Source organism: Numida meleagris, chromosome 4, assembly GCF_002078875.1.
Source record: "Numida meleagris isolate 19003 breed g44 Domestic line chromosome 4, NumMel1.0, whole genome shotgun sequence".
In the NCBI taxonomy this organism is placed as follows: domain Eukaryota; kingdom Metazoa; phylum Chordata; class Aves; order Galliformes; family Numididae; genus Numida; species Numida meleagris.
This window is the reverse complement of record NC_034412.1, coordinates 11,809,672-11,822,502: the sequence shown is the minus strand read 5'-3', so window position 1 is coordinate 11,822,502 and position 12,831 is coordinate 11,809,672. Positions and strand designations below refer to the sequence as shown.

Genomic DNA, 12,831 nt, shown 5'->3' with positions numbered 1-12,831 from the left:
ACCACAGAGCAAACAGAGCAAGGTGGGCTGTGGCTTTAACAGGTGTGAATACACTTGAAGTAAATTCCTTTGCTCTTGAGCACCAGCTGAAATAATTACTCAAGGTGAACTCACCTTTTTTAATAACAAAAATAAACTTACTACACAGTGCAGTTTTTAATATTTATTTTTAACTCCAGTTTTCATTTTTTCCCACAAGCAGTTTTTTAAACAATGGCCTAAAAATTATAATAACTACAGTTAAAAGGAAAATTTTGGCACAAGAAAGTGCCAAGAAGTAACAAAATAAACAGAATAAATAACCTATACAAAGATTTACAAATGCGGAGCAACACAATAATACTACACAATAAGCCTTATACAATTCATGTTCTGTACAATAGCTTAATGTAGTCTTTACTAAATAGTACTCATGTCATGTTAGTAAACATAGAAACTTCAACAAAATGCTTAATTCAAGCAAAACAGTGATGCAATATGAATCAACTCTAGAAGTTCAACGGTTCCAAAGAAGCCAGAGATAGTGGTGAGTAAGCACACAACAGTGTACAACACGACAACCTCAACCAAGAGGTTGAACCAGGTGGTTCTTCAGCCACGTCTGCGTTTAGTTCCCTGCTGGAGCCATATCACATTGACATCTTCTTGAGCTTCTGGCTGTGGAAAAGAACAAGAAAATACACACAAGTTATCACCTCAGCCACAGATTAACTACAGGTTTCTCTCTACAACCTATAGCACCTACTGAGAGAATAGCTCAGGTAGAAGAAGAGACAAGTGATATGACTGTCCCTGGGAGAACTCTAAATAGGAAAAGCCATGTCTGACAGGAGATGGAAAGGCTGAGTTCAGATTGCCATTAGAAGCAGCCTTGAGGAGATGTGGAGATGCAAGAGAAAGACTGCTATACAGTCTGTATATACTCTGTTTTCATCAGCCTAGTAGTATTTAGATATTTAGATCCATACCTCAGGAAAAGAAGATGCTTCTTCACCCAGTCTTCCTTAGGATTTACGCAGGCTTTCAGTCCCCTGTTGGTGTGGAAACTGGAAAAGAAATAAAGAGATTGGTAAATAAACATTAGAAATCACTGCTAGCAAATGCTCTGAAGCTGCATTTAATCAAGAACGTGCATCATAGTTACTCTATGTAATACACAATAGCACTTGCTTTTGAAAAGACTGGTTTGATACAGGATGCTCCACAATGCCTTCAATACTACATTAACAATGTAGTAGTGTTCCAATGAAGCTTACATATAATGTAATGTAACCTTCAGTCTTCGGGATTGTTTCTTGCAACATAAAATTGTGTTCAATTTGTTGTAATTATTGAGATCAAGAACTTTGCCAGGTACAAGAAATAACTTGTGAGACTGAAAAGAATATTTGCTGTCATGCTAAGGTGTCACATAAACATTTAGGAGGGCTAAAACTTCATGGAAAAAATTCTGATCTCTGTGAATTAAGAAGTCTCATTTGAGTTTGTTACATGGTTTATGCAATGTTTTGGCAAGGAAACACTCTGTGTTGGCAAGGTACCTCAGCTGGAGGGTCAAGCACATCCTTGTCTGCACAGTGATTCCTAAACAGACTTATTATGTAGAATGATTGTATGGCTGTCCTATGAGTTAGTAGTCCCTGTCTACTGAAAAATCACATTTCTACAATTCAAATAATTATTCCTACCCCAGCAGACTTCCAAAGGTTAAAATATGACTGTCAGAAAAAAACCAACAGGATCTTCTGAAAAGCAACTTACATGATTGCATCAATATCGCAGACTTCGCTGGAGAGCTGTTCAGTAAAGCCCTTAATGACCTTCCGAGGCAGACGGGCTTTGGTGTAAGACAGACAGCAATCTTGGTTGCTTTGTGCTGGAACAAAAAAAAACAGTAATGTCAATAAAACCCATTTGGACCATGTTGCCATGCTGCCTAGGTTATCCGTTGTTTGGCTCCCTAACTATCTAGCTCCCCTTCAACAGAAAATTTGGATTAGGCAGTGTACTTTGCTGAATTAATCCCCCTCTCCCTCACATTGCTGCCAGCATGCACACCCTAGCGTAGCTGGCATGGTGCAAAGTAGCACAAGAACTGCATCCTGGGGCGGAGTGCCCAAGCTCACTCACCCTGGGAGGTACTGCACAGCAGCAGCAACAGGAGCCCCAGCAGAGAAGCCAGAATCAAGTTCTTGGTGCCGAAGCCAGACATTTTCATTCCAAGCAGCAGCTGTGCTCCAGTGAGTATTCGTTCACTGCCTGCCTGTACTGCCAGCCTCAACTCTTCTCCACCTGCTTATAAAGCAGCTGCCAGACCCATGGGAATTCACACGCGGGCGGGTTCCACTATCATCACTGGGTTTCCCCACGGCAAATTCCATCATGCCCAATACAACCTGAGCACTCCTTCCTGATTCTATAACCAGAGATAGCGGCATGCTAGGGACTTTTTTTTTTTTTTTAAAGTAGGTTATAAGATTCAACCCAAAAGAGGAGGAAATAAAAGGTTGTGAGGTAATGGTTCTGTGGGTGAAACATGTATTTTTAGGGGTAGGAGTGTGGGTTGTGAGATGAAGAAAGTCAAATGTAGGTAACCAAATATTACTTAGAAAAGATGTGTCTTTTCTATGCTCTAGTTTAATAAACCCAACCTGGGGGCAGAGGGAGGTGGGCCTAGTTCAGATGGGTTCATTTCAGTATGGTATACTCTTAGCAGATGAGTAACTATCCTTAATGATGACAAAGGACTAAATTAATATTTACTGGCTGGCCAACACAGTATCATCAGACTTTCCAGATGACTGCTTTCTGAGCTCCAGAGTGCAGAACTTCTTGGGATCTACTGTGTATGCATAGAAATGGATTTGTTTAGAGTTTCTTGTACCAGATACTCACTGTCATCACTTTCTCCCCATTTGTTACACATCTGAACTATTCCACTGGAAATGGAGTCAGTACTCTTCTGAACACATCAACACTGTTTCATAAGTCACAGTTGTGTCTTCTTGCCTACCCAGGTCAAACTGCACTCCAGTATTGATTACTCCTGAACATTCAGCCAAAGCACACACAAACTTTAAAGTGCCTTGCATGGACTGGGGAAAAACCCATGCAGAGAGGCAAGTACACTCTGAGCTGCAACTGGAGATTGCACTGTTTCCAGTGCCATTTAGTAACCCATGTGAAAGGAATGTGATGGCTGCAGGCCACATCCTGGTCAGATGGGGTACATAGGAGCCGCTGCCAGCTCCAGGTAGTTACAGAGTAACTTGAGCTTTAATTAGCTTCTCCTAAGTTAGAACTCATGGACACAGTCATAGTCTGTTCAGAATTGCATACCCCCTATTCTTCATAGACTGTCAGCACCACTCACAAAGTGTACACTCCTGTTATTCCTTACTAGAAATGTTAAATTTTAAAGATAAAATTCAACTCTAGAAGAGATTTATATTCAGATAAATCCATTTACTTATATAATGGCCAGAATTCAGGGAAGCTCATACAGCTATGGTGCATGCCTTGCAGCACACACGAGGTCTCACATCATAAGTTAGGAATGCTTGTGCTCAGTGCCACTGCCAGTGGTCAAGGGACAGGAAAATAAAAGGCAATAAAAATCCCATATTTCTATATAAAAACTACTTTTTGTATCGTATCAAATATTTGTTTACAGGGCATTCTAAAAGCACAATGCTCTCAGCATGCTTCCTGAACTGTTCTATGCACTAGCTGTCAGCACTAGCCAACGCAACGAGATACCTAACCAGAATGTTAACAACTGAAATGACAGAACTCTAGGTTGACAGTTTTTGCTTTCCATAAATGTAACAGTTAAGCATGAATAATTTATTTCTAAACTAACAGATACTAAGAAGTGTCAAGTTGGCAATGAAGGATTCTTTATCATCCCCACTTTTTTTTTCAAATGGTTGTCCAGTGACAGCCTGTATTTTTTTTTTTTTAAGCAGGAAGTCATACCATCCAGTATCTGTCAATAAGATATGAAAATTAGGCATTGGATTATCAAGCCTCATTCCTCCCTCCTATTTCACTCTAGCATCAAAACTAGGAAAGCCTCCAGCCATTTTGGAAAGAGAATTTTCTAAGATTGTTCATGACCATCAAAAGCACTAAGCAAGCAATAAGCTAAAAAAAATTACTTGTAAAACTTTTTTTCTGAAAAGGAGATCCATTCGTCAGAGTTCTCACACCAGAGCTTTGACCCCCCTCCCCCACCTACTCCTAATTAAATACAAACAGTTTGGATACTGCAGCAGTGATGTAACCCAGGTAGTGCTCATCCCATACCCCTGCCCTTGGGCAGTTTCCATCCCACCTCCGGTTCCTATCAGAGCTCTTTGCTGGTGCTGTGCCTAGTGTCACAGATGGCTGCTGTGTCATGTGTGTACTCCTTTTACCTCAAAGCTCATTTGATATGAGAAATTAGATTAAGATGTAAAACAAAAGTCATCATAAGGGCCTCAGATTAAGAAGAAAATGTTTCTTTTTTAGTACTTAGTTTGTACAAAGTACTCTCAATTTATTTGCACATTTTAGTTAAAAATCAACAAAAGTTGCAATGCAAATGGCTGAAGAAAGTTGCCTGGCAGGTCCTGACTTACCTAGCTCATAACCATATCTTATCTGTCTTCACATTTACAACACATTCATGGGAAGAAAAAGAAAAAAAGAGAGAGAGAAGAGAGAGGAAAAAAAAACTGGTAAGTTTTACATGTCCCAAAAAAATGGAAACACTGTTGTAAAACCAGACTCTCAAGCTCTGAGGCAGTGATCAGCCACTGAAGGTCTGCTGGACAGCTAGATGTGGGTGGCCAGCACTGGACCAAGACCAGTGCGTTTAATGTCCCAACACTGATGCGGTTTGGAGGGCTGCACAGACAGCCCTACAGCAAAGGACTGCATGCTGAGTGCAGGCCAGCAGTGCTCCCTGTGCGCATCCCACACCCTGCTGCCTCAGTGAGGCACCACCATGTTGGGGGAGGCCGCAGCTGCCCACAGGGCTGCATGGGCAGGGCTGTGCCCAAAAGTCACTTTGGAGAGGCACAGCACTGAGAACAAGTGGCATCAGCCACAAGCTGTGAGAAGGGAAATTTGTATCAGACAGTGGAAAAAACATCTTCCCAGTGATGGGGATGAAGCACTGGGGCAGGCTGTTCAGGAGGGGATGTGAAAGCTCAGTTTGAATACCTTAAAACTTAACTGGACACAACCCTGCCCTGAGCATGATCTTTTGAGTTCCTCCCCAAGACATAATCAAGCCCACGTTGTTATTATTATTATTATTATTATTATTATTATTATTATTTTACCTCCTGACATTTCTGTTAGGACTAACAGTCCTTTTCTTCTTTCTGTTTCCTAACTTGTTTCTTCCTCACGTTTCTTTTGTTACAAGTTTTTTGGCTTCCCCCCTCCAATTTTCCCTCCTTAGATCCTCACAAACCCTGCTCTCTCTCCCTGCTTATATGCTCACAGTAGGACAAAATGCCAAAGCATAGATCCACAAAGTTTTCGACCTTAAAAATCTTAAACCTTCTTAAAATTCCTTTTCTTTTGTTCCAGGGGCCAGAAAGAAAGTTGGGGAAGCAGGCCACATTCCTACTCTATGTCTTTTAAAAGGTGATGTGAAGGCAGACCAGATGCTGATGCTGCAGAGCAGTTCAGTTAGAGCTGTAAAAGGAGCAGAAACACCAGGGGAACAGAGCCTATCTTTTCTGTTTTCTTACTGGAAAAAACAGTAGTTCTGAGCAGTTTGAGGATATTAAAACACAAAATCTGGGGAGACGGCTCTCAGGCTCTGGTTGCAAAGCCACAGCCTCCATGTCCCCTCTTTCCCACATCATGAGACTGTTGTCTCCACATGATGTGCTTCCTCTTTTATCCCAAAGGGCTTTTACCCACAACACCATGCTCTGAAATTCTGAAGGAACTTAAGAATTATACCTTGATAAACATCCCTGAACCAGTGGAAAAAGGGGCACTATTTCTGGGGGACAATCATGCCCCGTCACTCCCCCATCACAGAGCAGTGGAACAGCACAGAAACAGACCTGATTTCCCCAAGTACACGTGAAGCTCTGTAAATGAGACTATGCATGTTTTCATGCAAAGTCTTCCACATAGGAATCTGTATACAGTTGGGGAATTTAGAACTGCACATGATTTGAAAAACAGCTTGAAATGTTCTGAAAATGTGGGCCCACACTGGTAACCTGTTTGACTAAGTGGTTCTGCTATGAGATTCCAGAGGTCATACAAGTCCAAGGCTTAAAGCATACCATTGATTTCCATTAACTACCATTAATATTAACACAGAAAAGGGATTTTATAATCACTAGTTAATATGCTACAGCTTATAGTCATTTCCATATGGGCTTAGCAAATAGAAATTAGCAAATAGAAAAATTTGCAAATAGCAAATAGAATTTTTTAAAAAATCTTTTACCTACAGTAATGTTAGACACTGCCTATATCTTTACCTGCTGTCTGACGTAAGAATTATATTGACAATTTTTAATTGACTGGTAAATCATCAAAACTTCCATTTTTAGCTGTCTACACAAAGAGATATTTTATTATATGTTACTGTCCTTGGATAGATTGCTGAAAATAAATAATTATAGCAACACAGCTGATCAACCAGGAAAAAGAGAACTAAACAGGAAACTCCCTTCTGTAATTTCCAATTGCTTAAAGCAGAGCAAAGGGCAGGAGAAGGCACCAGTTCAAAGGAACATATGAACAGGGCCAAAACAGGGGATTTAGACATTGCATAATCTTCAGTGATGAAATATACAATAAATCCCAAGCACAAAAGTTACACACAGAACTTGTTCAGTCTCTCTAGCGCTGTTGTGATGCAACAGTAATTTCATTCAGTTTAGTACTTGCATGACTGTCTGACAAAAATCCTTATATGAGGGGAGAAAGCAGTTTTCACTAAGTATGTGTTACACCTTGTTAGGAACACTTCTAGAAATAATATTGAATGAAAATGGTTTGATGCAATTACAGACAAATTATATAGCTACTGGGAGAAATGAACCTCTGATCTAATGAGAGTGCAGGCTATAAAGAGGATGGTGTCTGATTTAATTTATCGTCATGCTGGTTGCCTGTTGCTTCTAACTACAAGACCAAAGGCTGAATATCCGGTGTTCTACAGGCAGATCTCTCTAGTTCAAAACTAATTTTATTCTGTCCTATAGCACCTTTTGGTATTCAATCACCTTTTCACAGAAGTAGACCTCTGAAAGTTGAAGGCAAAAAATAAAATTGGAATGATGGATGAAAAACTAGTCAAAAAAAAGCTGCCTACCAATCTGAGCTGTAGGTTACATTAAATTCGCTTCATTACAGCTCCATTTTCCTTCTAATCTAAAAACATGTCTACAGGCACAATAGAAGAATATATTTCAAGTAATATTTCTGACCACTAAAGAAGTCAAGGACTGCTTATTTTCTGCCTAACTCCTACAAGGGTAAAGAAGAAAGGAAGAAATCACTAGAGAGGACACGGAATGTATCACCCAAAATGGTTTGAGATAGCTGTGTCATTTGCAAACAAAAAGGAAATCACTTTAAAAAGTGTGATTTACAATCTTATAGCATCCTGGAAAACACACACACAGCAATCCTTTTGAACAGGAGTCATCATACTTCACCAAGTTCAGTTTCTCCTTACTTCATCACCTCTCCACATGTTTGTCAGTGCTTTTCTAATACAGTTGCATGGTTGAGAATATTCCAGAAATGTACAGACTGCAATGATCTGGATAAAGAGAGTAGCTGGAGCCAAAATCCACAGCCTGAACATCAAGCTGCTTTCCAGTATTAACAAATGTGTGTTTGCACTTAAAAATATTTTGAAGTATTTAATGCATTCAAAAATATTTAATTCATAAAAGGTAGAAAAAACCTCATTATGCCTTGGCGATTATGAAAGAGAGAGATGTGACATTTTCCAAATTTTCACGATTTGTAAACAAGAATAGAGACAGGCAAAAAAAAAAGTAATTAAATTTGTTAGAAACTCAGCTCTAGGTAAGCTGAAACTGCTCATGAATCAGGTGAAGCTAAGACAGTTTTGTCTAAAAATTAGAAGACAATATTTTATAAAACATGAAGGAACTTTCCTCTAGCAGCCTGTAGTTCCTTTCTCAAGTTGACACAGATAAAAAAAGAGAGAGAGAGAAGGAAGAACCAAATAATGTGAAGTGGTAAAGTTTTAGGCTGACCTTGAACTCACTGACTGAAGGTTTTACCAGACTTGACATTCAGAGTACTCCATCATCCTGGGCTACTTAGTACATGTTTGACACAATCAGGATTTTGTCTTGTATTACAGGAAGACTAGCATAAAGTTTTCCAGTAACAACTATTTGTTTTGGATTGCCAAAATAGAAAAAAAAACACAAATAAATTGTATGTATATTAGCTAATAATATTTAATAGCTATTTCAAGAGCATTGGCAGAGTGGCCATGGACAAAGGCCTTCCCAAGTTCTGCAATCAGCGTAGCTTTTCAGCACTAAGCAGGTATATTATGGGGACTTTCCTACGGGGAGATTGAAACCATGGTTGCCCAAAACAGCTGGCTTGGACTTCCCTCTGTCCTACATTTTTCCCAAGGAAGCCACAGCTCTAGGTCCTTCCACTATGACTCTTACACACTCTTTTGTATAACACAACCACCTTGCTTATCAGCCTATGCCTTTAAAACTCATTTTCTGAACTTTAGCTCTTCAACTCTATATTTCTGTAAGAGGCATTTTTGGGTGCTGGCAAGAACGGTCTTGCTTTAACTCCCTTTAATAAACAAAGGTCTTCTTCCTCTTCTATGAGGTTCCCCCTTGTCTGTTTCAAGCATAGCTTACTTGTCCTTATTTTCAAAGTCTGGCTGGGACAACATTAGCCAGCCCACTGGATGGCTCCTGCCAGCTGCAGCAGTGCTCTTTTGCTGGGGCCCATGGCTGGCGTTTTAAGGAAGGTGCTGTTCCCAGCCACACAGGACACAAGCTTCAGGGCATCCTGGAAACAACAAGGGATTGTTCTCCAAGAACTAGAGCCAGAAATTATGCTTTAAGACAAGACATTTTAAACCAACCAATCTGGGCTTGACAGAAATCTGCTATTCCAAATGAACTGTGCTTAACAAGAACATTTATCCCTGGACTTTTTAAATCCAGACTTCCTCAGACCAGAGAACGGTCCTTTTTATTCTTCATGTTTTCAGTGAGGGACCTGGGAATGATAGCCATAGCATCAGCATACAACATAGATTGTAACTGCTGCCTCTAAAAAAACTATGTTTACACACTCTTCTGGGACAAATATGCCTACCTAGTATTTGTCTAACTGCAAGTGTTTGGTTACTGCTATCCAAACCCTTCTGAGATGGCAAGGAGTCAAAGTGTTAGAAGAATCTACTAGAAGAATCCACTAGCAACATGATGCATATGTAATTTCTCAAATGTCATTCGAGATTTAACATTAAATGAAACATCCAGCTAGTTATGTGCACTTGTCTAGACACAATACATGGTCTTCCAGCAGGACTTGAGCAGATGCTATGATTCAGACTCTCCCACGGTGTCTGTAGCATGAGATGCACTGTGAGGGGAAAAAAAAAAAAAAAAAGTAGAGCAGAGGTGCTGAAACTTCCTATCCGAGTTGTGTAAATGTAAATTTTTACTCTGAAACAAGATATCCTTCCATGACGACAGGACAAAGGAAAACTGCCACTAGTGGGAGGTTTGTAGGATAAACAGGTCAAGTGTACAAAGGAACACGCCTCAGAAAGTGATCTTTCAACATGGGAAGTTGCTTATAAATTCTCTCAGGTTTTTCCTCCCATCTCTGTGGCAATCCACAGCAAGTCACCATTAGTCACTAAAAGTATTAACCAACTCAAATGAGATTTGCTTGATCTAAAATATCATTTCCTTTGTGTTACTTAAATGAAGATGAAAAAATTATGCAATGAAAGTCTAAAGCACCAGTGAAAAGTGTGCACTGAATTAAATAGTATATCATTAGAAAACAAAAAAAAAACACAAAAGAAAAACAAACAAAAACACAGGATGGCAAAATTCCCAGGTCCAACCATCAGAGGAAAAGAGATTATTCCAGGAGACCTATTTTGGTGTTGGAATTTGCATACTGCACACATCTGTGAATGACCAAAATGCCCTCCAAATGTATTTATTAATCTTCACCTTCAGAATTAGTTCTCTTCCTGATCTACTAAAAGCATGATTTCTACTTTTTTTTTTGCTTGTTTAGTTACAGACTTGAACAACTACTGAACTGAAATAAAAAGAGGAGGTTTTGCATTTCTGTCAGAAATCAGTGAGAGTTGGCACAAGCCCTATCTCCAGAGACTTAATGAACTTTTCTTCAGGCCCAAGCCAACCCATAGACCTTGGCTAGCTCACTAATTGGTCAAGTGGAGCTAACAGTTTTCACAAGAGTAAATTGTGGTTGACACTGCTGAGAAAATAATTTTTACTGCGTTTGTTACTTCAGGAAAGCGATCTTTCACTCTTATGAATAACATGTGGTTCATATCAATGTAGTATTAAACAAAATTTTCATATTAGGCACAGAGGAAGATGTGTTTCAATTATTATTTTTTTTTCCAAGAAACGAAGAGCTCAAAGCCAACTTGTGAACCACACTAATAATCAAAGTGATTGTGAAAGATAGCTTTGCAGTTGCAACAGAAATTCAACCACATCTCTCACTGGGATCATTTACCCTCTGTTTAATCCAGAAATACCATCAAACTACTGTCCACCCTAGAAACACTGATGGCTTCCATGACACTGAAAGAGCTGACAGACATACTGTCTCTGGGGCACAGGAAAAATAGAACCCATACAAAATCAAAAGGGGAAGATGCCTCAAAGCTCACATAGAACTTCAGTCTGAACAATTAATTTTGCAGCAGAACAGTATCAGCAGATATCTTCACAAGCTGGAAGATGGCTGCTTTCCATCTTTGCCCTTTGGCTCCTCTAGACTATACTGCTTTTCATGCCTCAGTTAAGAGCTGCAATGGACCAATATTTTTTTGTGCCAGAGAAAAAGTTGCTAACACTCCATTACTTGGAAACTTCCCAGAGTTTGACAGTTTTCTTAGCAGACAGGTTGCAAAACAGAGTGCTGCAGTGCAGATCACTGCAATGCAAACAAGCGTGCCATATTCCCTGCAAGGGCTTGGCAGGACTCCCAAGGGGACATCTACTGTAATTCAGGTGGTACTTTCCTAGCCTTTCATGTACAGGAGGGTGTTGACCTGCTAAATTTACTTCAACAAGAAAAATGCAACAAAAAAGAAGAAAATCCAAATGGTTACTTATATTCCAGAAAGCTAAAGACAATAAAGTTAACTTTCTCTAGACAGTAAGAGAAAACTAAGGAGATAAAGCACTGTGACCCAGCACAGTACACAAAAGACGAGCTAAAGCATGGCTCCACAAGCAGTTTATGTTTAACTTGTCATTACAAAAACTGATCACAAAACTTTTACATACTCCAGGCTACGTTGGTAGCATGTTCTAACAAGAGCTCCAGGCCTTCCTTATGCAAACACGTCAGTGTGCCACCACTTAAGCGTTGCTTGTGAGAAGAATGAAATTCCCAGTGACACAGAACAATGATGAATGACACAGCTCTCAGTTCCATCCTGCACTGCTACCAGCAGCCACTACACTGTGTGGTGCAAATGGAAACGTGCACTCTAGCAGCAGGTAAGTAAGAGCAACTGATATGGTGCCCTGCCTTTATTAAATGTTTGGAACAGATAAAAAGGAAAATCTTTGGGAAGAGGATTAGTATTATTTGCTTTTCAGTCAGTCAACCATCAAACCATGTTTTTGGTCTCAATTTACTGCTGCCTTTGGGCAAGAAAAAGCCAGGATTATCTGGTCTGTTCCTTTAAGGATGCTGAAAGTGAGCCAGCAGGAAGCGTTCTCAGAGGAGGCGTCCTCAGAACAAGTTGAACTACTAGAACAGGAAAAGTAAGGAAACCAAATAGAGTCAAGAAGCTGCACTACTCAGAGGACAGCCAGAAGAAAGACAGTAGATTCCAAAAGGGGACCTTTCCTGTGGAAACAAGAAAGGAGGGGCTCAAGCACACAAGGTATGATTATATATGAGCTTTGGAAATCAGAAATCCAGCAGTGATGAAAGAAAGATGGAAGGGAGGAGAGTAGTTTGGTGGGGAACTGCAGGGCCAAGCCAGGCTGTGTAGGAGAAGAGCTGGTGGCCCTGGCACCAAGTAAGGAATGACGGAGTGTACAGGGAAAACAAACACAGGTGATTTTTCTGTGGCTGCACACCAAGGCATTTCAGCATCTCTCCAAAACTTAAGAAAAATCAAGAGTTATAAAAGATAAATTGATCCTAAAGTGTGAATGAATGAGAGAAAATCTGTTCCCTCTGCCTTAAGCATGAACACACAGATTTTGATGTCAGAGGTTTGTGGTTATGAAAGCAGAAAGGAGCAATGGTATCACCATATGGCAGAGCCAAGCTGGGGCTGCAGGAGAGCGTTTTGTACTTCTGGAGTGCAAGGTGAGCATGCACCTTGCTGCAAAGAGAGCAGCACTCACCTTCTGCTCCCCACGGACAGAGCAGGCTGTCCCCACAAGCCCCCAGCACTTCCTGGCTCTGCACATCTGTTAAATCACATGGGAAAACTTCTCATCTGAAGTATCTGCTAGTCTCAAGCAAAAGTGCCCCCAGTAGTAAGCCTGCAGAAAAGAGCTACATGTCTAACCCCAAACTATGCATGTGCTGGGAAAG

The 12,831-nt window shown here is 40.3% G+C and overlaps 2 protein-coding genes across 9 annotated transcripts in view; one reads left to right on the top strand and one right to left on the bottom strand.

Annotated features, from left to right (window-relative positions):
- CCL20 (C-C motif chemokine ligand 20) overlaps window positions 149-12,831 on the bottom strand; it is a 14,449-nt gene continuing 1,766 nt past the window's right edge. Inside the window, exons 2-5 of one of the 3 annotated variants that reach the window (XM_021393382.1) lie at window positions 2,131-9,633; window positions 1,762-1,876; window positions 969-1,046; window positions 149-657 (exon numbers count right to left, since the gene is read on the bottom strand). In XM_021393382.1, coding sequence (XP_021249057.1) covers window positions 630-657; window positions 969-1,046; window positions 1,762-1,876; window positions 2,131-2,218 — 309 coding nt within the window. In that variant the 5' untranslated portion in view covers window positions 2,219-9,633 and the 3' untranslated portion in view covers window positions 149-629. Of the gene's footprint in view, window positions 658-968; window positions 1,047-1,761; window positions 1,877-2,038; window positions 2,079-2,130; window positions 9,634-12,831 lie in introns of those variants that run through there. The other 2 variants (XM_021393384.1, XM_021393381.1) reach the window with 2 other exon arrangements.
- LOC110397293 (thiamine transporter 2-like) overlaps window positions 2,164-12,831 on the top strand; it is an 18,499-nt gene continuing 7,831 nt past the window's right edge. For 3 of the 6 annotated variants that reach the window (XM_021393375.1, XM_021393374.1, XM_021393373.1), the window contains exons 1-2: window positions 11,642-11,774; window positions 11,967-12,166. Coding sequence is in view for 2 of the 6 variants with exons in the window: in XM_021393372.1 (XP_021249047.1) it covers window positions 11,681-11,774 (94 nt within the window). In the remaining 4 variants the exon portion in view is untranslated. Of the gene's footprint in view, window positions 2,241-11,563; window positions 11,775-11,966; window positions 12,167-12,831 lie in introns of those variants that run through there. The other 3 variants (XM_021393372.1, XM_021393371.1, XR_002437676.1) reach the window with 2 other exon arrangements.